Source organism: Dioscorea cayenensis, chromosome 7 (assembly GCF_009730915.1).
Source record: "Dioscorea cayenensis subsp. rotundata cultivar TDr96_F1 chromosome 7, TDr96_F1_v2_PseudoChromosome.rev07_lg8_w22 25.fasta, whole genome shotgun sequence".
Classification (NCBI taxonomy): Eukaryota; Viridiplantae; Streptophyta; class Magnoliopsida; order Dioscoreales; family Dioscoreaceae; genus Dioscorea; species Dioscorea cayenensis.
In genome coordinates this window covers 25,799,263-25,820,711 of record NC_052477.1, presented here as the reverse complement: position 1 = coordinate 25,820,711, position 21,449 = coordinate 25,799,263, and the positions used below count along the sequence as shown (strand labels likewise).

Genomic DNA, 21,449 nt, shown 5'->3' with positions numbered 1-21,449 from the left:
TTGTGTACGGGTGGTTCCAGCGCCACGTGAGCGCGGCCCTGTCCCCACTTGTTCCATCGAGGCTTGTGCACGTCCCTGGGTCTCTAGTGGGTTCGCCCCGCTCCTCTTTCCCAAAAAAAAATGCAGTCTCTGCAATGAAGGGAAGTAATCTTTGCTGATGAACTCTGGACCAATGCACTCTAGCTCTGAGAATTGTTCCATGACTAGATCTTGAAGAGATGGTAGCTGGCCAAGTGGTGGGAGAGCCTTGCAACCTCCGCAACTGTCAAGCTTAATAGAAACTAGATTGCAGAAAGAATGATCAGCAATCCAGTTGGGGAATCTCACACTGCAATAGTCCTGAATAACTAGGTCTTTGAGGTTAATGTGAGGTTTGAGACTCTCAAACACTCTTTCTTCCTCAGGGTTTGGCTTCTGCTCTGTGATGAAACTGAAACAATATTTACCTGTTGATGGTTTTAGGATCTTTGTATCATCAGATGGTCCATCAAACAAACTGATATCAAGTAGCTTGTTAGTGAACCTGCTAATAAAACCAGTGTTTAAGATCAACTTCTCAATGTTCTACTTATCTTTCAGTGCCCCCTCTGTATCATATGAATAGGTTATGTTTGCTAGCCTGGAGATACGAAGTTCTCCTCTCAGGTTCACCAAGTCCTTCAGCTCTGTGATCTCACAGTGCTCCTTGTCACTGCCAACACAGAAGTTTGATAATGTTTGTAAATTAGTTAATAATCCAATTCCTTTTGGCATTGGATTGGAGTTCAAATAGCTAAATACACATAGATGCCGCAGATTTCTAAGGTTTGTGATGCCTTTAGCCAGTTTTATGAGGTCACCACAATGAAGCATTTCGATTGTCTGCAGTTTGTAGAGGTTACAGACTGATTCAGGCAAGCTTTGAATCTTTGTATGATTAAGACCAAGGTAGCGAAGGTGTATCAGTTTGTCGATGGAATCAGGTAACCTGATGATATCTGTTTCACTGAGGTCTAGTGTTCGCAAGCATTGCAAATTGTTGAAGATGTTGTTCTCTATTCGCAAACGCAAGCGACTTTTACTCATTAGGAAAATTGCAGAACATGTATTTAGCAATCTATGTATGACCAAAAATGTCCACAATGCCTTGCTTTCATCTGATGAGTGAATTTTTACCGGTGTGGAAGAAATGTGCAGGATGATTGATGAATGCCGTGCTTTACAAGAAATTAAAGACATGCCACCATTTTCCAACTGACAAATAACCTCGCCAGAAACAATTTCTGCAAGTTTGTGGACAAGATCATGCATTACAAAGTGGCATTGATCAGCATGAAAGTACTGCAAAAAGGACCTCCTCAGCAATTCATCGAAGTAATTGGCTCCGATGTCTTCTGTTATTTTCCCTTCTTTTGGCTGAATGAAACCTTCGGCCATCCATAGCCGAATCAATTTTTCTCTCTCGAAGAAATTATCCCGAGGAAACAATGCACAGTATGAGAAGCACCTCTTCAATTGCGCCGGCAGAGATAGATAGCTGAGAAACAAAGCAGGTGGTATTGCTTCTTGTCTATCTACATGACCCCAGATATCGCTCAGCAGGATGTCAAGCCACTTCTTTTCACTGGTTTCGTCAAGCATTCTCCAAGCATCTTTGCAGCTAAAGGTATGTCCTCCAGCTTTTTACTTATTTCCTTTTCGATTGAAACTAATTTTGTATCAGCCACAAGATATTCATTACTAAATGCACATGTTTGGAACAATGACCAAATATGCTGTTCTCCTAAATGCTTGAGATGGTAGTAGGATGATACTGTCTTCACCATGCTAGCAACTGATTCACTACAAGTAGTGACTAGAATTGTACTCCCTTGTAGACCAACCATCAATGGCGCCATCAAGCTCTTCCAAAGATCTTCATCCTCATTGCGAACATCATCTAACACCAACAAATACCTCTCCCCTTCCATTGTTTGCCTTAAATTAGCTCCAAGGACTGCTGGGTTTGGATGAACACTTCGTGTTTCTGAAAAGGGTGCTAGAATTGCAGTCATCAGCCTTACCAAATCAAAATCTTCGGAAAGACAAACTCAACCTTTGGTGTCAAAATATTCGCACCCCAAAGAATCTTGATAGACGATCTGAGCTAGTGTCATCTTGCCAACTCCTCCATTACCAACTATGGGAATGACACAGAGTTCTCTCTTATTGTTTTCTAATATCAATTCAATCACCCTCTTCCTATCCTCATCTCTCCCATAAATTCCCAATTCCTCTACTGAAGACATGGTTGTGTTAAATGCTTGTTTTCTTACAAGAGCAGACATCTTTCTTTGTATATATTGTTAAAATTATCTCTTGAGCGTTTTCTCTCCTGAGTTCTTGAGCGTTTCTTTAGTCTTCCTCCCCTTGCCATGGCAAGCGGGGGATAACCCTCCTCTTCGCCCCCCTCTTGGGCGGAGATAGCTGCGACTGCTAAGAAAAGGACTCTCCCTTCTCCACTTGTGGTTGGTCCGGTCTTGTCCAAGCTGAAGGCGAGTACGTCAGAGTTCATTCACATTGATGGGGACTCCATGGCCCGGGCTCGTCTCCGATTCCAGCACTCCTTGCTCGGGAAATTCTTCGGCAAGCCTCCACTTGTTTATGTAAAAAAATTGCATGTCCTGATTCAAATCGAATAATAAAAAAAAATTTTAAAAAAAATTACATATAGTCAAATAATAATCGAATTAGGACAACATGTGGTTAAAAATAAATAAATTTCATTATATTTGAATATATTCAAGATAAGTCTAGAAGATATTTTCGATATAATCTAAATATTTGGAATTTGAAGATCGCCCGTAGAGAGAGCGGATCTCGGGGACGATCTAAAAATATCCAAAATCATAAGATTAGCCTGAAAGCACGGATGTCGAGGGTGATCTAAAGTATTTAAATCACAAGAATGTACCGAGAGCACGGATCTCGAGGCGATCTAAAAATATTTAAATCATAAGATCGACCCTAGAGCATGCATCTCGAGGTGATCTAAAATATTTAAATCGCAAGATTATCAGAGAGCACAGATCTCGAGACGATCTGAAACATTTAAATCACAAGATCAGCCGAGAGCACAGATCTCGAGGCGATCTGAAATATTTAAATCGCAAGATTATCCGAGAGCACAGATCTCGAGACGATCTGAAACATTTAAATCGCAAAATTACCATTGAGAACGTATCTCAAGGCAAAAATACCAAATTACAAAAGTGCCTTTGAGAACATATCTCGAGGCATAAATGCAAAATTTACAATATTGCCCCTGAGAACATATCTCGAGGCAAAGTGCTAATTACAAAATTGGCCCTGAGAATTTATCTCGAAGGCATAAAGACAAATTACAAGATTGCCCCTGAGAACACATATCTCGAGGCAATCTCAAATCTTAGGATAGCTCAAACACATATTCCGAGGAAATCATAAATTTCATGTAGCCTGAGAGCGGATCTTGAGGCGATTTGAGAAAGTACAAATCTTGAAGCGCTTGAACACACATCCCAAGGCAAATTGAGTTAAGTGAATAATAATAATAAAAAATAAATAAATAAAATAAAATTTAAAAAATAATAATAAATAAAATAAATCAATATATAATTAAATAATAATAATAATAATAAATTCGAATAATAAATAAATTAATAAAAAAAATTAAAATTTGAAATTTGAAATTATTTAAAAAAAGTAATAAATAAATGTATAATAAATAAAATAAATAAATAAATAAAAAAATTAAATAAAAATTTAATTAGAAAAAAATCACAATCAGAAGTTGGGATTAAGTTAATTTTAAAAAATATATATATATAAATATAGATAAAAAAATAATAATAATAAAAAATAATAAAAAAATAATAAAAAGAAATAAAAAAATAAATAATGAATAAATAATATAAATAAAATATAAATAAAAAAATATATAAGTAAATAAATAAGTAAATAAAATAATAAAATAATAAAATAAATTTTCAATTAATAAAAAAAAAATAATAATAAAAATAATAAGACTTTAAATTAAAAAAAATAATAAAAAAAAATCAAAATAAAAAAAAAATCAAAATCAAATCAATCAATCAAAATTTGAAATAAAAAAAATTAAATTAAAAAAAATATATTAATAAGGAGATTTAGATTTGGTTGATTTGACGGAGGGTTGGTTCGGAAGATAAGATCCCATATTAAAATTTTTAAATTCTTGTTTGGGTTTTGGTTGAAGAAGATATAAGCCATGTTGTTCTTTTAAAAAGAAAAAAAAGCCGGACAAAAAAAAAAGAGGGAGAGGATTCGGAGAAAGAAGAAAAGAGGAAAAAGAAGACGAGGAAGACGGTGCGATCTCTCCCCCGATCTGTGTTCATATGTATACGCATATAAAAATAAATAAATAATTCCGTGGCTGGTTGTCGCTACGTTGTCTGCCGTGTCGCCGCTGCCCTTATTCATCGTCGCGGCATGCTTGGTGGCTGAGATAATGCCGCCAAGCATGCCGATGCCGTCGCTCGTTGCCGCCGTTCATTGTCGGGGCATGCTTGGATGGCTGAGATAATGCCGCCAAGCATGCTGAGTTCGTCGTTAACGTCGCCGCCGATGCTCACCATCGTCGTTGCCATGCCGCCTGATGCCATTATTTTTGTGCACCGTCGCCACCGCTCATTGTTGCTGCTGTGGACTCTAACGAAGATGTTGATAGCGCTGTCTCCATTGCAAAAGAAAAAACAACCTTTAATGCTGGTCTGATTTGAATTCTGAGATGAAGACTATGAGACTTAAGGAAGTGTTTCATCGGTGAGTGGAAGCGCAACCAAAGTAACCATTTTCCGAGCATCCTTGCCTTGACCTCCGTCGCCGCCGCCGTTGACGCCGTCGCCATGTCTTGGTTCTCAAGGATTCTTTAAAGCGTGAATCAGGGAGCAAGGTGCAGCATGTCAACATCCAAGCTTCAAAGGCTGTGGCTTTTGAGGCCATCCGCAGAACCTTGGCCCAGAACTGTGGAGTCAATGTGATCAGGACCATGACAGCTCTTCAAGGAAAGCATGCAAATGGGGAAAAAACGCATGGGTTGGCATTGATGGGAACACTGGTGCTATCGCCGACATGAAAGAACAGAAGATATGTGATTCATACAGCGTGAAAGCACAAACATTAAAGACTGCCATCGAGGGCTGCTTGCATGCTTCTGAGGATCGACGATATTGTTAGTGGCATAAAGAAGAAGCAGGCTCCTGGAGCCGGTCCAACTCCGTCTAAACCCAAGATAGAGGAAGAAGGTGATGCCGACAATGAGCAGATGATCCCAAAGTAGAAAAAAAAGAAATATGGCGCAACTAATATTGTGGTTTGCATTGCACTCCTTCATACCAAAGGATCTCCGAGAAACATGGTTGAAAATTTTGTTTATTTGTTAGGTTTTCTCATGAGGTTGCTTCATGTGTCTGTCTACCCTTGACCAGTGGAGGCCTTCATTGTCACAGCTAATATTATTAATTTTCATCTCACTTAATCTATGAGATATTCATGTTTGTGAGATTTAAAAAAAATAAATAAAATGATGATCTAGAAGCATGCCATAATAAATAAATAAATAAATTAAAGGATGCATACATGCATAAAAAAAAAGAGGTGTGAATAAAAAATAATAATAATAATAATAATAAAAGAATGAGAAAGCATACACACATGCATGAAATATAGATATGAAATAAAAATAGATAAAAAAATGGAGGGCATGCTATATATATAATAATTATAAAAATAATAAAAAAATGGGCCACCGTTAAACAAATGAATGGATTCCAGTTCACGTGCATAAAAAAAATAAAAAAATAAAAAAATAAAAAAAATAACATGCACGCAGACATGCACGCAGACACACAATGAAAAATATATATATAAAAAAGAACAAAAAGCATTCATCATTTTGTTTAAGACATTAGAAAAAAAGCGGGCCCACCATCAACATGAATATGGGTTTCATGGCTTGAAAAAGGAAATAAATAAATAAATGATAAAGATAAATAAAAAAATCACGTGACTCATGCATGCACATGTAACTAAGAATGTGATGTTGTTAGAAAAAAACATGTAATAATATGAGCATAGTAAAAAAAAATTGCACATAAAGCTCTAAAAAATTGCATGCATGCCCATACATTTAGAAGCCAGGATCACTATGCATGATATAAGATAAAAAAATTTATTATGCATATATGCATGAGATAAAAAATTGAAACGTGCATACATAAAAAAAAAATGAAATGAGGGGCATGCATACAAAAAAAAAAAACATGCATGTTATATGCTCATGGCCCCTCTAAAAATAATAAATAAATAAATATAACCCACTATGATAAGTGTGGATTAAAATAAATAAATTAAAAATATATATCTAGAAATGATATGCAAAGCAAATGAATGGGTGAAATATGCACTCGCTAATTTCAAAGCAATGATAAGGGTGCTCATCTCAATGTCGTGGCTAAATTTGTCTCAAAGCAGCAATGAGACATATTACAAAAAAAGAAAAAAGAAAAAGAGGGTGACAACAAGACATGCAATATAGTAACAAGACACAATCAGCAGTGACTTGTTTATTTTAAAATGGCAACAAAAAAATTGCAAAACGAGCAATGCAGTGAACGCAGTGATGACGCAAAGCGCAAGCAGTGCGATGATAAAAACATATATATATATAAGTGATGTAATAAATATGTTTTATATAATAAAAATAACATGATTTAAAAATTCGAAAATCTTCTTGCTCTTACTTGTTCCTTTTTGCCCTTAATCGGAGGTTCCTAAGATTTCTAATCTAGGGGTAATTAATAGTAGAGGCTTGCCTCTATTAGGAATGAAAGAACCCACACAAAACAAATACGATATTTGTGCTTCGATATATCGTTTGGTGTCTTTTCATGATGCCGGATGCATATTTTCGATCCCACACCACTGTTTGAACATGTCAAGACGGTGGTTCTTCATACTCGATGGAGTGAGTTTGGTGAAGTTTCCATCTCTGATCTCCCAAACGGCTACCTTTTGTTCAGATGTGCCTCTCATGATATAATGCAAAAGCTTCTGTTTGAGGGTCCTTGGGCTGTGAATGGAGTCGTTCTACAGCTTGCTCCTTGGCAATCCTTTTTCGAACCAGCGTTCTTGACGATGACTTCTGCTGTTACCTGGGTGCAATTGCATAATCTCCCTAGTGGAATTCTGGGATGGAGAGTTCCTTGAGACTATCTCTGCTTCTTTGGGTCGTCTTCTTAAGATCGATGATTTCACTTCTGCTATGCCTAGGTCCAAGTTTGCACGAATCTGCGTGGAGATCGATCTGTCCAAACCTTTGAAACAGGGTTTCTGGATTGGTTCACAGGAACATAGGGTGTTTGTTGTGGTGCTCTACGAGAAACTAGGGGTGGACATGGGCCGGGCTGGGTTGGGTCTGGGTTGGGCTAGACTCAAAAATATAACCCATATATTCGGGCTGGGCTGGGCCGAGCCATGTTCGGGCCAAATTATTTTGATCCAAACCCGACCCATTTGATTGTCATTAGGCCCAGGCCCAGCCCAACCCGACCCAAAAAATAAATAATTTTTTTATGAAATAATTGAAATAACTAAATAAAACTACTACTACAACCCCTAAAATTTTTTCAAACATTTAAAAAAATACAATACAAGTATTATAAATGGTTCAAATAAATTCTATATAAATAAGTAGTAATATTATCAACAAATATTATATATATAATTATATATATTATAAATAATATATGATATATATATTATTTATTTATTCGGGTCGGGCCGGGTCGGGCCGGGTCGGGCCGGGTCGGGTCGGGTCAAAATTCATCTGACCCAAACCCAGCCCGAAATTCAATCGGGCCAAAACATTTGAGCCCAACCTAGTTTTTTGGGCCAACTTTCTAAACTCAGGCCCTATATTTTTTGGGCTGGGTTCGGGCCAGCCCATGGGTCGCCCGACCCATGTCCACCCCTACGAGAAACTCCCTACATTTTATTATCACTGTGGTATAGTCGGTCATGGCTCTAGTTCTTGCAGCCGCCGGACGACGGAGACTATGGACTCATCCTATCCACCTCCTGGCGCTGATCCCTGTGGTCCCCAGGATTCGGAGGTAAGGATGCACCTGGATCCACCGTCCAATGGCTTGGAGGCAAAAACTATCTCTTCGTCACCGGCTAGTGCTGAGAATTTGGATAATCAGTTGTATCAACCGGAGACCGATTTTGGACCTCGGATGCTTGTCTCCCGTAGTCGAGGTCGCGGTGGCGGACGGAGAGGAGCTAGAGGCGGTGCAAGCAGTGTTGCAGCACGGTTTGGGTCACATGTATCCCACGTGATCTCCCCGAATCCCATTGGTGCAGCCTCTGTCGCCTCACTGCCTCACACTAGCCCTGTTCGCTCGCCACGTGGTGGTTCCTCGTTCAAAGGAAGGGGAGGCCATGCAGGGTTGAGACACTCAGTCACGGATCCTATCACTGTTGAGCCTCTTGTTGATGGGACTCCACCATCCATTACTGAGGGTTTGGGACTCTCAACGGGCAGCTCTCGCTCTCGTCCCGAGATTGGAACGTGTTCCAAAGCCATTGTGGAGCATCCCAATGCTTTGGGGAGTTCCAATGCCAAGTTGAAAAGTCCCATCATAGCAACTCCACCAGCTCCCATAGTCCGCACCTCTGTAGAGATGATGGAGACCACAGCTCCTGGCCCCTCCCTTTCGTCTCATAAGCAGGCAGTAGACTTGGTTGCTGGTGCTTTACATTCTCCTTCTCAGGTTGATAACTCAGATCCCATGGTGGGTGACTCTGATGGTGATGATTCTGAAGGAGAGGGAACTGGTGATGAAGATAGTGATATGTCCGAATATGATGAACTAGAAGAGATTGGTGAACCTGATGATGCTATGACTCTCGTTCAGTATCAGTCTGGGTTAAGGAAGGAGGCTCTTGCTCGTAAGGGTCTTCAGCCCCCGGATGCCTCTCATAAAAAGGGAAGGCTTGATACAGATGAAGCTGTCGTTTTGGTGACTTATCTCTTAGTCTCAGGAAATTTCTCTACCTGTGTTTAATTTGCCTTATCTTTAAGATTGTCGTGCCCTTAATTATTTATCTGTTTTATTATGTTTACTTACCCTACTAAACTGGTGTGTTGGAACTGTAGAGGAGTTTCAAGTCGCGATACAGTCACTAGAATCAAACTCTTGATGAGAAAACTAAACCCGATAGCGTTTTGCCTGGTTGAGACTAGGGCTGATAATATCAGGTTGAATAGATTTTGTTCCAAAATTAACAAGAAATGGGCCTAGGCAGCTATCGAGGCTGATGGCTATTCGGGGGGCATTATTGTTTTGTGGCAAAAGCATTTGGGTCAAGTTACCCCCTTGGCCAAGTCCAGGTTTGCACTTCATCTTATAATTACTCTAGGCTGTAGTGCTTCTTGGAACCTTACCGTTATCTACAATTCTTCTCGTCTTTATGAACAAAGGTATGTTTGGGATGAATTAACTGGTATTGCTAATTTGAATCTTCCTTGGTTTCTTATTGGAGATTTCAATGCTGTAATTTCCATTAGTGAGACTAAAGGGGGATCTTATCAGTATTATCTTCATAAATCTAGAGTTTTTTTTTCTGAGTTTATTACAGCTAATAATTTATTGGATGTTAAGTTCACAAGTCCTAAGTTTACTTGGTGCAACAATCAGACCGGGTTGGCTCGGAAATGGGCTCGGCTCGATCGGTGTCTCATTAATTCCTCTTGCTCAGCTTTCTTTGATACTTACTTTATTAAACATCTCCCTCGTACTTTTTCTGATCATGCCCCTATTCTTCTCACGGTTGCTCCTCGTAACGGTTATAAAAAGCGCATGTTTCATTTTGATAATTTTTGGTTTGACTATCTTGGATGTCATTCTGCTGTTCGTGAGGCTTGGAATTTTCGGCCCCACTCTAATCCTATGCATGCAGATTAATAAAACTGAGATGGATATTTTGGATGTAGAAAACCTAGAAGCTGTTAGCAATTCTGGATTGATTCCAGATCTTACTTCTCTGTATAATAAACTTTCTGCCCTCCAACGCCAGAATTCTTTGAAGTGGGCGCAGCGCACTCGCCTTCTTTGGGTTCATAGTGGAGATAACAATAGTAGCTTCTTTCACAATTCAGTTCGTTTCCGTAATCATTAAAATAATATTTCTCTTATTTGTGACGCTGATGGGATTTGTTATACTGATCGTCTTAGTTTTGAGCAAGTTTTTTGTTCTTATTTTTACTAATCTGTGGACTGAGCCTTCATGCTTGAACTTTAATGATATCCTATACGCTCTCCCGGATGATCTTCAATTTATTTCCCCTGATGACGGAGATTTGCTCACTCGTGAAGTATCTAAGAATGAGGTTTTCCTGGCCTTCAGTCCCTCCCTTCTGGTAAGAGCCCGGGTCCTGACGGCTTTAATGCCGAATTCTATCGCTTTTTCTGGAATGATATTGGTGACTCTGTATTTGCAGCGATCAGGTATTTTTTTGATAACTCTATTATGCCTAATGCTTGGGGTCAGACTTACATTTCTCTTGTCCCTAAAAATACTAATCCCAAGTCGGTTTCTGATTTTCGCCCGATCTCTCTGTGCAATGTTTGTTATAAAATTATTTCTAAAGTTTTGGCTAATCGGCTTAAGAGTATACTACCTATGATCATTGGCCGAGAGCAATGTGGTTTCATCTCTGGTCGTAATCCTTTCGGTAACATTATTGCCCTTCAAGAAGTAGTCCACACGATAGATCGCAATTATTCGAATCCCCCTAGGATGATTGTCAAGCTAGACATTGAAAAAGCCTGTGATACACTGAATTGGAATGCAATTCTTGCCACACTTACCGTATGAACTTCCCGAGTCGTTGGATTACCTGGGTTCATGCTTGTATCAGCTCTTCTTCTTTTTCTATTTTAATCAATAAGCAGCCATCCCCTTGGTTTAAATCTACCCGTGGCCTCAGGCAAGGAAATCCTTTGTCATCTTACTTATTTATCATGGTTGCTCAAAATCTTACAACCTTGCTGAACTTTGCTCTGCGACATAGCATCATTCCTGGATTTGATTCCTCCCTGAGTCAGAATTTCAACCACCTTATGTACGCTGATGATTTAATTCTCATTACTCATGCTACTCGAAAATCTGCTCGTAATATCAATCTCTGCTTTTCCATTTATGAGCAACTTACTGGCCAACGAGCTAATCCTCGTAAGTCTGAAGTTTTCTTCCCCTTTAGATTTAACTTCAGGCTTAAGGGTAGTATTTGCAACATTCTCAACATTAAAACAGGAGTCTTTCCGTTTAAATATCTTGGAGTTCTGATTTCTCCTAAGCGTCTAGCTTTGCCTGTCTTTCACAGTATGCTTAATAAGATAAACAATTCTATTTCCTTTTGGAATCATTCTAAAATATCAAAAACTGGCAAAACAATCCTCATAAATTCCTCTATTATGTCTATTCCTTTGTATTATCTCTCTGTATATCCTGTTCCTGATACTGTGTTGGATGGTATCTCTAAAGCAGCTAGGTCTTTCTTTTGGGATAAGGGTGGCAATAGAAAAGGCATGAATTCGGTTAGTTGGATAGATATTATGCTTGATCGAGCTGAGGGGGGTTTGTCGATTCGTAATCTTTGTGTGGCGAAAACTTCTTTAATGGCCAAAAATGTGTTTAAGTATCTGAATAAACATAATGCTATTTGGGTGGATATCTTGTATAATAAGTATGGCTCTTTGAATTTTTGGTCCAACTCTATACCTGCTAATTGTTCTTGGTTTTTTAAAGGTTTATGAAATACTGCTTCATCTATTAAGCCTTGTTTGTGGTTGAAAAGGGTTAATCCTGTCAGTACCAATTTCCTAACGGATCCTTGGTACTTTGAGATCCCTCTTGCTTACAAACCAACTTATTTTAATGTGGATCTTTCTTATGACCATTTGTGTCTGTCCGATCTGTTGGTTGGGAATTCCTGGAACATGAAGATGCTTCATTTAATCTTTGGTGATAACATTAATTTTGATTATCTTAATGCTGAGAACTTTAATCATGGCTATGATAATTGGTGGGTATGGTATCCTAAGACTAGGAAGTTAACAATCCCTTCTATGGTTTATTATCACTTTACTCATGGTGTTGATCCCTTTGATTGTTGGGATGGGTGGGCCAATCTGTGGAACCTCAAGATAGCCCCTAGAGCTAAGCATTTCATTTGGCTTCTTCTTCACAATGCTATTAAGACTTATGAATTCTTGTACAGGTTGAACTTGGGGCCTCGTACTTATTATCGATTATGTAACATTGATTATGAGACCTCTGAGCATCTTTTTAATCTGTCCTAAAGCTCAATGTATTTGGAGATTAATCAGTTCTGTTATTGGTAGAAACATCACTTTTGGTAATAATTTCAGCTCTCGTTGTTGGCTTGTCTCCAATCAGAATGGTTCTGATTTTGATTTGTTTACTCGATCTGTAATTGCTGTGACTGTCTGACTTATCTGGAAAGCCAGGTGCAAGATTATATTCCAGAATGAGACTATGGACTGTGCTGTTCTTGCTACTCAGGCGGTGGCTCATGTCAGGGAGTACTTCTCTGCTCAATCATTTGTCGTCGGGAGAAACCTGTTAACCAATAATTTCACTTCCGCTGATGCTCCATTCCTTTTTTCTGCAGCTGTCTGGAATCGCGAGTCCAACTTGGCCGGAGTAGGCTTTCACATCTCCAATTACAACGCTACTTCTTGCCTCGTTCTTGCTGGCTGCGGTCCTTCTTTTGCGGAAACTGGAATTGAAGCTGATGCTCAAGCTCTCATTTTGGCACTGCAGAGTTCATTGAATCTGAGTGTTATCTGCAAACATATTTTCCTCGCAAATGCTGCACTTCTAAAGGCAATTACCCTGGGCTGTCGGCAAACTTTATGGCGTCTGGATCCTTTATTTAATTCTATATCTTATCTCCTGAATGAGCTTAATTCTCCTCAAATTTCACATCATACCTCAATCATGGATGAATGCAGCTGTCAACTTGGCCATTCTTGGTTCTAGCAAGCATTCGTTAACCTTTTTTCATCAAGGGAGAGATCTACCCCGTTGGATAATGAAGCATTTTATTTAGCTCCAACTGTTTTCTTTTTTCTTTTCATTGATCAGTCTTCTGTTTTGTTTCCTTTCATTTTTGTAGCTTCTTCTTCTTTTTGAATAAATAGCTTTGAGAGCTCCTTTTCCCCAAATGAAACTTCTCTACAATATCATGCATCCTAGAAACAATACCATCAAGAAATGGGAATTGAGTAGAGCCACATACCATTGGCCTTTCCTGGACTTCCTATTCGTAATCCTCAAGTATGTCCTCAGCATCATAGGCAGCATGCTTGAGCTCTTGCAGCCAATGTTTTACGCACTCATCTTGCATTCCCTTCTTCTCCACATTGCTATCCAAGGCTTGAAGCCGCACTGTTACCGCTTCGAGTTTGTTTAGATCTTCATCAACGGCTTTCCATGGATGCGGAGATGGTGACTGTAATCTGAAGCCATTGATCATAGATAGCACCGATGATAGGATTGCATCAGCCATTGATTTGATCATGCAAGTATGGCAGATTGTCTAGTGATCTACTCTTCTGCTGATATTTGAGGTCTGAAAGTCAAATATGTAGCCTAATCTCCAAGTTTTCCTCTTAGAAGTCAATGGCATTGCCTTGTTTCCCAAGCACTTGGCAGACAGGGAATCAAAATTGCAAGCAATTCCTTATTTGTTTATTGTAGGGCACATGTACCCCAAACATAATATATCAACAGAGGAAGGGCTACGTTGTATAAAAAAATATACACCAGTAAAATGAGACCTTTTAGTTATACAACAGAATGTAGATTCTAAATCAAAGTCAGAAACAAACACAAAATGAATGGCATGACTATTTTCTCATTGTGAAATAGCAATAAATCTCCACTCTCTGGTAAGTAAGAACAGTTATGTAATTTCTTATCTACATAATGAAATGAAATCATTGTTTATTCATTTCATTAAAAATAAATAAATAAAATGCTCAAGTGAGAAGCAGAGCTTCAGGGAGTATTAGCACAAAAGCTGAAGAAACACAAGTTTTTCCAATCTTCAGTATAAGATTTTTGGTGTTGAACAGAAAATTAATTTTCATTGACTTTGCAAACTGTTGAATCCTTAAAAGCTGCATTTTATTTATATCCTAATTGCATGATTCCAGATAAAAACTAAATTAATAACAGAGTTCATATTCAACAAAATATCTAGATGACTTCAATATGCTAGACTTGATATGAAGAAAGAAATTTTATTACACAGGGAAATCAACATTACATTCAAAGAAACAAGCAAACATTGTGAAATTCTAAATTTTGAAATCTGAACTTCTTCATTAAAGCGCATACATTATAAATAACATTTTGATAAGTAGTTCCAACCCACATGGATCACATCCCTTCTTGTTGAAGATCAATTGCTTGATATGAGCAAACTTGCTGTTTTCATGTGTATGGCATCACTCTATCAACAATAGACATGCCAATATCTCCAAATGCCAAAGTTTTGGAGGAATTTGCTCTTCTGCAGAAAATTGCAGCTTAGGACAGTTCCATACCTTTAAACCTCAAAGTGATGCAAGCTGCTGCAGTCCTACTCTGTTCAATCCCTGTCGGTTGTGCAATCCATTGAACTCCAGTGTCTCCGGTGAAGGAAATGGAACAATGCAGACACTTTTTGTCATCATAGAACTCAGCACCAATTTGCTTCAAGTTCACAAAATCTTTAATTTGCAGTTATAGTAACCTTTCATAGAGATTGATACCAATTTAGAGAAAGAACTGTTTCTGAACCATTTTGGAAAACAACTTCCTTAATAAATAGATGAGATTTGCGGTCATCTATCAGAAATTGAGACCCCCAAGTAAGTTAGGGAGAGCAACCCCCCCTCTGCAATTGAGAATTCTTGCAGTTGTGGTAATAATTCCTGGTCATGTACTCAAAACAGTGTCTCATTAACGAACTTTGATTCAAATATCATCTCTTCCTGCCAAAAAAAAATATAGTCAAAACATAATATAAGTTTTTCTGCAACTACTAAAACTCAGAAACTAGATATGGCACTACAAAATCAAAGAGAAAATTATTACACATACTTGAGAACTAATCCAGTTAAGAACTCCATGCTCGCAGCACCACTCATGCAACCCTGGGCAACCGCTGATTTCAATGTCCTGGGATTGAAGAAGACCAGGAGGTAGCTGATCACCTTGAGCAATGGGTGAAAGCCAGAGTTCAGGACAATGTTTTACAGTCAAATGTTTGAGAGAAACAAAATCATGTAGGCTCATGATGGTGTTCAGCTGGTCAAGCCCCCAGAGGTTTAAACTGGAAAGGGAGGGAAATGTTGGCAGTTGCTTCTGTTTGGGGCAGTTCTCAATTGTTAGGTTTCTAAGCATCGGAAAATCCCCATTCCAAGTATCCAATCCATACAAATGACACAACTTCAGTTCAACCAGTGATTGGAAAATATCCCGGCAGATATACCGAATGCCGTGAATTTTCTGAATATCTAGTGATGTAAGAGATGGAAGCTGTCCCAATGGTGGCAGGAACTCACATTTGTCATTAAGACATTGAATGAGAATAATTGTAGTTAAGTTGGAGAAGGATGGATCAGCAAGCCAGGCAGGAAATTTAGCACCATTGTAGTTGTATATCTCCAATTTAGTCAGGTTGGTGTGAGGTTTCAAGCTCTCTAGAACACTTTCTTGAAGTTCTTGAAAAGAAGAATCAGAATCATTGTATTGATGATCTGAACCATTCCAATCAAGTCTCAGCTCTTTAATGTGTTTCTTGCTCCAGAGATTTGCTTCTTTGACATCCTCCAGATTGGTCACAGTTTTGAGTCCTGAAATGCAGAGTTTCCCCCTGAGATTCACCAAATCTTTTAGCTCAGCAATTCCGCATTGATTCATGTCTCCATTCAAGCTTAACTTAACTGTTCTAGTTTGAGATGCCGGAGATTCGTGAGTTTTCCGATGCCTTTTGGGAGCTGAACAAGACTTCTACAATGTAGCAATTTCAGTGTTTGTAAATTATGTAGTTGGATGATTGATTGAGGCAAGGACTGAACTTGACTTCCACAGAAACTGAAAAACAGTAAATTGATTAGGTTTCCAATTCTTTCCGGTAATTCCTCCAAATGAACACAATGATGAAGGTTGAGCACTTGGGGATTGTAAAGTTGGGATACTGATTCTGGCAGCCTCTTGATTTGGTTGCATTCAAGATGAAGATATCGGAGGTGTTTAAGATTGCCAATAAAATCTGGTAACTCGAATATCTGACAAGATTTCAACTCTAGCAAGCGCAGGTTCCTCAAAAGATTGAAATCGAGTAATGTAGGACTGTTGTCGCATGATTTCTCTTCGACAATTACTGTTTGAAGATTCAGATATTCATGTTCATTACTGAAGAAAGTGTTTCCGTCAATGTACAGATGCTGAACTTCATTAGATATATTGCCTGCCCTTATAGTCTCATGTATTAGATCATGCATAGAAAACAATTGATCATCATGACCATCTACTTTTTCGAAGAATGACCTTCTCAACAATTCATTGAAAGATTGACTGCCTATGTCTTCCATTGCTTTACTTCTTTTTGGCTGAATAAACCCTTGTGCCATCCACAACATGACTAATTTGTCTCTGGTGAATTTATAACCTTCCGGAAATAAGGAACAATATGTCAAGCATGGTTTCAGATATATTGTTAAGTGCTGATAGCTCAATTTGATAGCGGTTAGACTTTCTATGTTTGACTTATTTTCATCCCAAAGTACACTCTCTAGGATCTCAATCCATTTCACCTTATCGGTTTCATCTCTAAGGAGGTGTCCGAGCATCTTCAAAGACAAAGAAGGCAAAACCTTTGCACTTGATAACAATCTTCCTACCGATTTGATGAAAACCATGACAATCAAATGCACAATGCTGAAACAACAACCAGGATTCATCTTCATGGAGGCAGTGAAGATGATAAGGAAGTATCATTTCCTCAAACTCAGCAGCAACTGAATCATTGCTTGAAGTTACAATGATTTTCACTGATTCAGCACCATTGAAGGAAATCGATAAGAACTCCAAAAAACTATTTTTGTAGTTGCATATATTGTTTAGGACTAGTAACACCCTTTTTCGCCACATCTCCTCTTTGAGAATTTCTTGAAGAGTGTTCAACTCCTTTGAATTATCAAGTTTCCTCCCAAAAGATTCAGTGATTGCTTTTATTAGTTGCAGAACATCATAAGACTCAAGCACATGCACCCATCCCCTTAGGTTGAAGTATCTGCTTACTATCTCATCATTGTAAACAAGTTGAGCAAGTGTCGTCTTTCCGACTCCTTTCATGCCAACAATAGAAATAACACGAAGATTGTTTTGGCAATCAGAAAACAACAATTCAATGATCTTTTGCTTGTCAAATTCCCGACCAAAAACCCGTGAAGCATCCTCATTAACAGCTAGTTGAATTATCATTCTCCCTCATTCTATGTCCCTCTTTTAATTTGAGAACATGCATATGCTCTGTCATCTTAGTAAGTTTACTGACATAGTCTGAAATCTTATCTGCCATTCCATGTCTAATTGAAAGATTAGTAAAAGTAGAGACAATGTCACATACCTTCTCGTCTTCCTCCTCCCGTTTCCTCTTGCTCGACACCGCTCCATTTTTCATTTCTAGATTCAAGTTCTTTGTGTTTATTATTTTCCAACATATCATTAACATAACTAGTTATGATCTTGGACTTCTTGCGTGCAGACTTAGAGTTGCTTGAATCTTCATTATCGAATTCCCACTTACGCTTAGTCTCCTTCACAGCATGTGGTGATAATTCATATTCATTCTCATTCCTTGTATCATCATCATCATCATTATCAACAGCCCAAACAACACTTTTTAGCTTCTTTTGTGACGAAGAGATAAACTCATCAACCTTCTCATATCTCATCATCACTTGATGTTGCAGCAAATCATACTCATATTCATCAAACATATCATCAAGAATAAACACAACATTCCTGAGCTCCATTAGCCATAAGTATATTGACTCATCTCTAACAGCTCTCTCCTCTGCATCCTTGAGCACAGTTTGAATGTTCGGGAGCATCACCTTCAACTTCTTCATGTCTTCTTCAACACCTGTTGGAAATATAGTACCACATTGGTTGTATAATAGAAGTGTAATGGGTTTATATATAGGTATAAAGGTTAAGCCACTAAGTCTTGAGACTTTTTGGTGTAAAACCCCTAAGCCCATATAAAGCCCATATAAGGGCCCACTAGTAGCAAAATATAAAATCTAACATGGTATCAGAGAAATATAGTGGAGCCACCGATGTGATACAAATCCATGTGTGTATGACCTCCATGTGTGTGTAGTCTCTCTGAGACACAAGTAGTGTACAAGTCCATGTAAACAGACCTCTGGTGTACAAGTCTGTGCAAGTTCGACCGAGTTGAACTTGAGGAGGGTGTTGGAAATATAGTACCACATCGGTTGTGTAATAGAAGTGTTATGAGTTTATATATAGGTATAGAGGTTAATCCACTAAGTCTTGAGACTTTTTAGTATAAGACCTCTAAGCCCATATAAAGCCCATATAAGGGCCCACTAGTAGCAAAATATAAAATTTAACAACACCATAACATGGCCTTGTTTCTGAATATAATCTCTCAAAAGTAGCAATCAATTTATTACTCAAACAATGGATTGAAGATGCAATTGTATTATTAGTCATTGGAATTCAAGCAAACAAGATAAGTATACAGCTTCAGAAATGCAGCAATTTTAAGAGGTAACTCAGCAATCAAGTGTCAAGTGGCAGATTACAAGTATAAAATGATATCAAATTCATTGTTTTTTAAATTTGTAGAGGAAAAAGTCAGAATGGATATCCAATTGTGATCAGATTCATTATTTTGACTTTCCTATTAAACTCTGGCTATTTCATACATGAAACTTGGTTGTTTGCAAGTTGGAAGGAGATTAATGATATTTATAATTTTTTTTTTTTTGAATAAAGTGGATAAACCACAAATTTATTGAAAAGGAGCAAACTGAAATCAACAAAGTACAAAAGAAAGTACAACAAGCATAGGAGCTAAGCAGAAGTCTGTTATCCTCACCAGTGATGAGAATAACAGAAAACAAGGAAAGCAAAAAGAAAGATAAAAGAGGATCAATCTGAAGCCGGCGAAGCCAACCATAAGGAGGCACAGGCCAGCTCAGAGGAGGAGGAAACGGACTACTCCTGAATCTGATCGGGCGCCCGATCACCTGTGCAGACAGAGGATCTGGAACTGAGGAAGTTTAAGGAACGCTTGATCTTCTGAGAACCCTCCGAGTCAATCAAAGAGTGGGAGTCAGAATCTGCAGTAATCCAAGAAAGAATCATATTAGCCGTATTATAAATTGTAACAGAAGTTTGTGAACATTTTTGGTTAAAAATATGGTTGTTGCGTTCCAGCCAGATATTCCAGAAGATGGCTCGGGAACAGATGTCCCAGATATTTCTGAGGGAAGAATTAATAGAGGGAATCCAATTGGTCCAAAATGTTATATCATTGAGGAGGGTAGAATTTCGGTGATCGAATAAACATTTGAAGAATGACCAAATTCGCTCAAATGAGATACAGTGTAAGAAAAGGTGGTCCACTGATTCAGTGTTATTATGGCAAAGGGTACAAGTGTCGATGGCGGGAAGGGTTGCATCCTTTTTGAATAGGTTCTCAAGAGTTAGAATTTTTGTTATCCCGTGCAAGCCAATGCAATAAGGTGATTTTTGCTAGGAGTCTTAGTTTTCCAGAAATTGGGATAAAGTTGATTACGAAGTCCTCCATCAATTAGAAAATTGTAAAAAGATTTGACTGTGAAAGTTCCATTCTTTTCTAATGACCAGAAGTAAGAGTCATCATTATCATTGGAACAATCCGGTAAAGAATTTAGAAGTCTGATGATATCATTTGTAGTGGTTGATCTAAAGAGATTACCCTGGGAGTTGATGATAAGAATAAATTGTTTTAAGGTAATCCAAGGGTAAGGACAGTCCGAAAAGAGAGAATCATAAACGTTTCTAGGTGACCGCCCTCTAACCATCTATCAAAACCGAATAGAGTTTTTTTCACCATTGCCAATTGATTTGGTTAGGCGAGAACGGAATGAATGAAGTATGGTATTAATTCCGCCCAAAAGAACGATTTATTTACGGGGGTTGTGAGAAAAAGAAAGGTTAGGGAGTCATCAGTAAAAAAATAATTGGCTTTAATGATCATGGACCAGAGCATGATTACAGTGCGAGAATGAAATTTCCACCACCATTTGCCAAGTAAAGGCTTTATTGAATTCCCCGAAGATTAAGGATGCCCTCACCACCCATGCTTCGGGTCGACAAATTCTGCTCCAAGCAATTAATCTTAACCCCTTAGATCCCAGGTCCGGACCTTTCCAAAGAAAGTCTCTCCTGATTTTGTCAATATCATGTATGACCCAGGAAGGAAGTTTGAAAACTGACATCCAATAAACTGGGATGGAAGATAACACAGAGTTGATAAGAGTTAAGCGACCCCCCAAAGAGAGGTAAATTGCTTTCCATTGAGTGAGCCGAGACCAAACAGAATCAATCAGCATCGCCCAGTTAGCTCTTCTAGGGCGTTTACCAGAGAGGGGTACCCCTAGGTAAGTGATGGGAAGACAATCTCAATTGCAATTAAGAATTCTTGCAGAGGAGGAATTCGGTTGAAAACCGAAAAAGGTGGAGTAAAGACAGCTTTTTGAGAAGTTGATAGAGAGACCGGAGCAGCCTTCAAATAGGTAAAGAATTAATTTAACAATTTTAAGGTCTTCATGTCCACCCCCCGAGAAAATGATAAGATCATCAGCATATTGTAAATGGCAAATGCTGTTAGAATGGTCAAGTTGTACCCCAATCAGAACTTTGGAGTGAATCGCGTGATAGAACATTGCACTAAGGGTATCAGCCGCTAAGGCAAAAAGAAGAGGAGAGAGAGGATCACCTTGTCTTAGGCCTCTTTTTGCGATGAATGTAACCCACGAGTAGTACCATTAATGAGAATTTGAGTTTTTGGCGATTTGAGAATAGTGTGTATCCATGAGATCCAACGATTACCAAAAGCCTCTAGCTTCTAGAATCTCAAGTAGAAAATTCCAGTCCAAGGAGTCAAAGGCTTTAGCGAAATCGACTTTAAGAGCGTAGCTGAGAATTTTCCTTTTTGAAGATTGAAAATCACTTCCTGAGCAGCAATAATATTATCAGCGATACATCTACCCTTAATGAATCCGGATTGAGAAATTATCAAGAAA

The 21,449-nt window shown here is 38.4% G+C and overlaps 3 protein-coding genes across 6 annotated transcripts; 1 reads left to right on the top strand and 2 right to left on the bottom strand.

The window, feature by feature from the left end:
• Positions 1-5: 5 nt before the first annotated feature.
• On the top strand, positions 6-13,379 carry LOC120264582. 4 transcript variants are annotated; one of them, XM_039272404.1, is made up of 3 exons: positions 6-1,645; positions 12,573-12,647; positions 12,737-13,379. In XM_039272404.1, exons 1-3 carry the CDS (start codon positions 1,558-1,560, stop codon positions 13,105-13,107), a joined length of 534 nt encoding a protein of 177 aa, XP_039128338.1. In that variant the 5' UTR covers positions 6-1,557; the 3' UTR covers positions 13,108-13,379. The 4 variants fall into 4 exon arrangements, 2 of the variants coding, with proteins under 2 accessions (XP_039128338.1, XP_039128339.1); XR_005537478.1 differs by having other exon boundaries at positions 12,323-13,379; XM_039272405.1 differs by lacking the exon at positions 12,573-12,647.
• A 729-nt stretch (positions 13,380-14,108) lies between these two features.
• LOC120265245 (putative disease resistance protein RGA3) lies at positions 14,109-16,712 on the bottom strand. The gene is made up of 5 exons (XM_039273125.1): positions 16,317-16,712; positions 15,217-16,128; positions 15,081-15,107; positions 14,679-14,826; positions 14,109-14,149 (listed from the first exon to the last, which is right to left on the bottom strand). The coding sequence occupies exons 1-5, from the start codon at positions 16,710-16,712 to the stop codon at positions 14,109-14,111; spliced, it is 1,524 nt and encodes a 507-aa protein (XP_039129059.1).
• A 238-nt stretch (positions 16,713-16,950) lies between these two features.
• LOC120265244 (putative disease resistance protein RGA3) lies at positions 16,951-17,604 on the bottom strand. Its single transcript, XM_039273124.1, has one exon. It carries the CDS (start codon positions 17,602-17,604, stop codon positions 16,951-16,953), a length of 654 nt encoding a protein of 217 aa, XP_039129058.1.
• Between the last annotated feature and the right edge of the window lie 3,845 nt (positions 17,605-21,449).

What these genes read in the sequence shown, in the direction of transcription:
- LOC120264582 (XM_039272404.1), top strand. Translation starts at nt 1,558, where the DNA reads ATGACCCCAGATATCGCTCAGCAGGATGTCAAGCCACTTCTTTTCACT. An exon ending in AAGCATCTTTGCAGCTAAAG is followed by an intron (nt 1,646 to 12,572) that starts GTATGTCCTCCA and finishes CTGGAAAGCCAG; the next exon opens with GTGCAAGATTATATTCCAGA. An exon ending in GCGGTGGCTCATGTCAGGGA is followed by an intron (nt 12,648 to 12,736) that starts GTACTTCTCTGC and finishes TTTTTTCTGCAG; the next exon opens with CTGTCTGGAATCGCGAGTCC.
- LOC120265244 (XM_039273124.1), bottom strand. Translation starts at nt 17,604, where the DNA reads ATGATAATTCAACTAGCTGTTAATGAGGATGCTTCACGGGTTTTTGGT.
- LOC120265245 (XM_039273125.1), bottom strand. Translation starts at nt 16,712, where the DNA reads ATGGAAGACATAGGCAGTCAATCTTTCAATGAATTGTTGAGAAGGTCA. An exon ending in TCAAGAGGCTGCCAGAATCA is followed by an intron (nt 16,129 to 16,316) that starts GTATCCCAACTT and finishes GCTACATTGTAG; the next exon opens with AAGTCTTGTTCAGCTCCCAA. An exon ending in TTAACTGGATTAGTTCTCAA is followed by an intron (nt 15,108 to 15,216) that starts GTATGTGTAATA and finishes TTTTTTTGGCAG; the next exon opens with GAAGAGATGATATTTGAATC.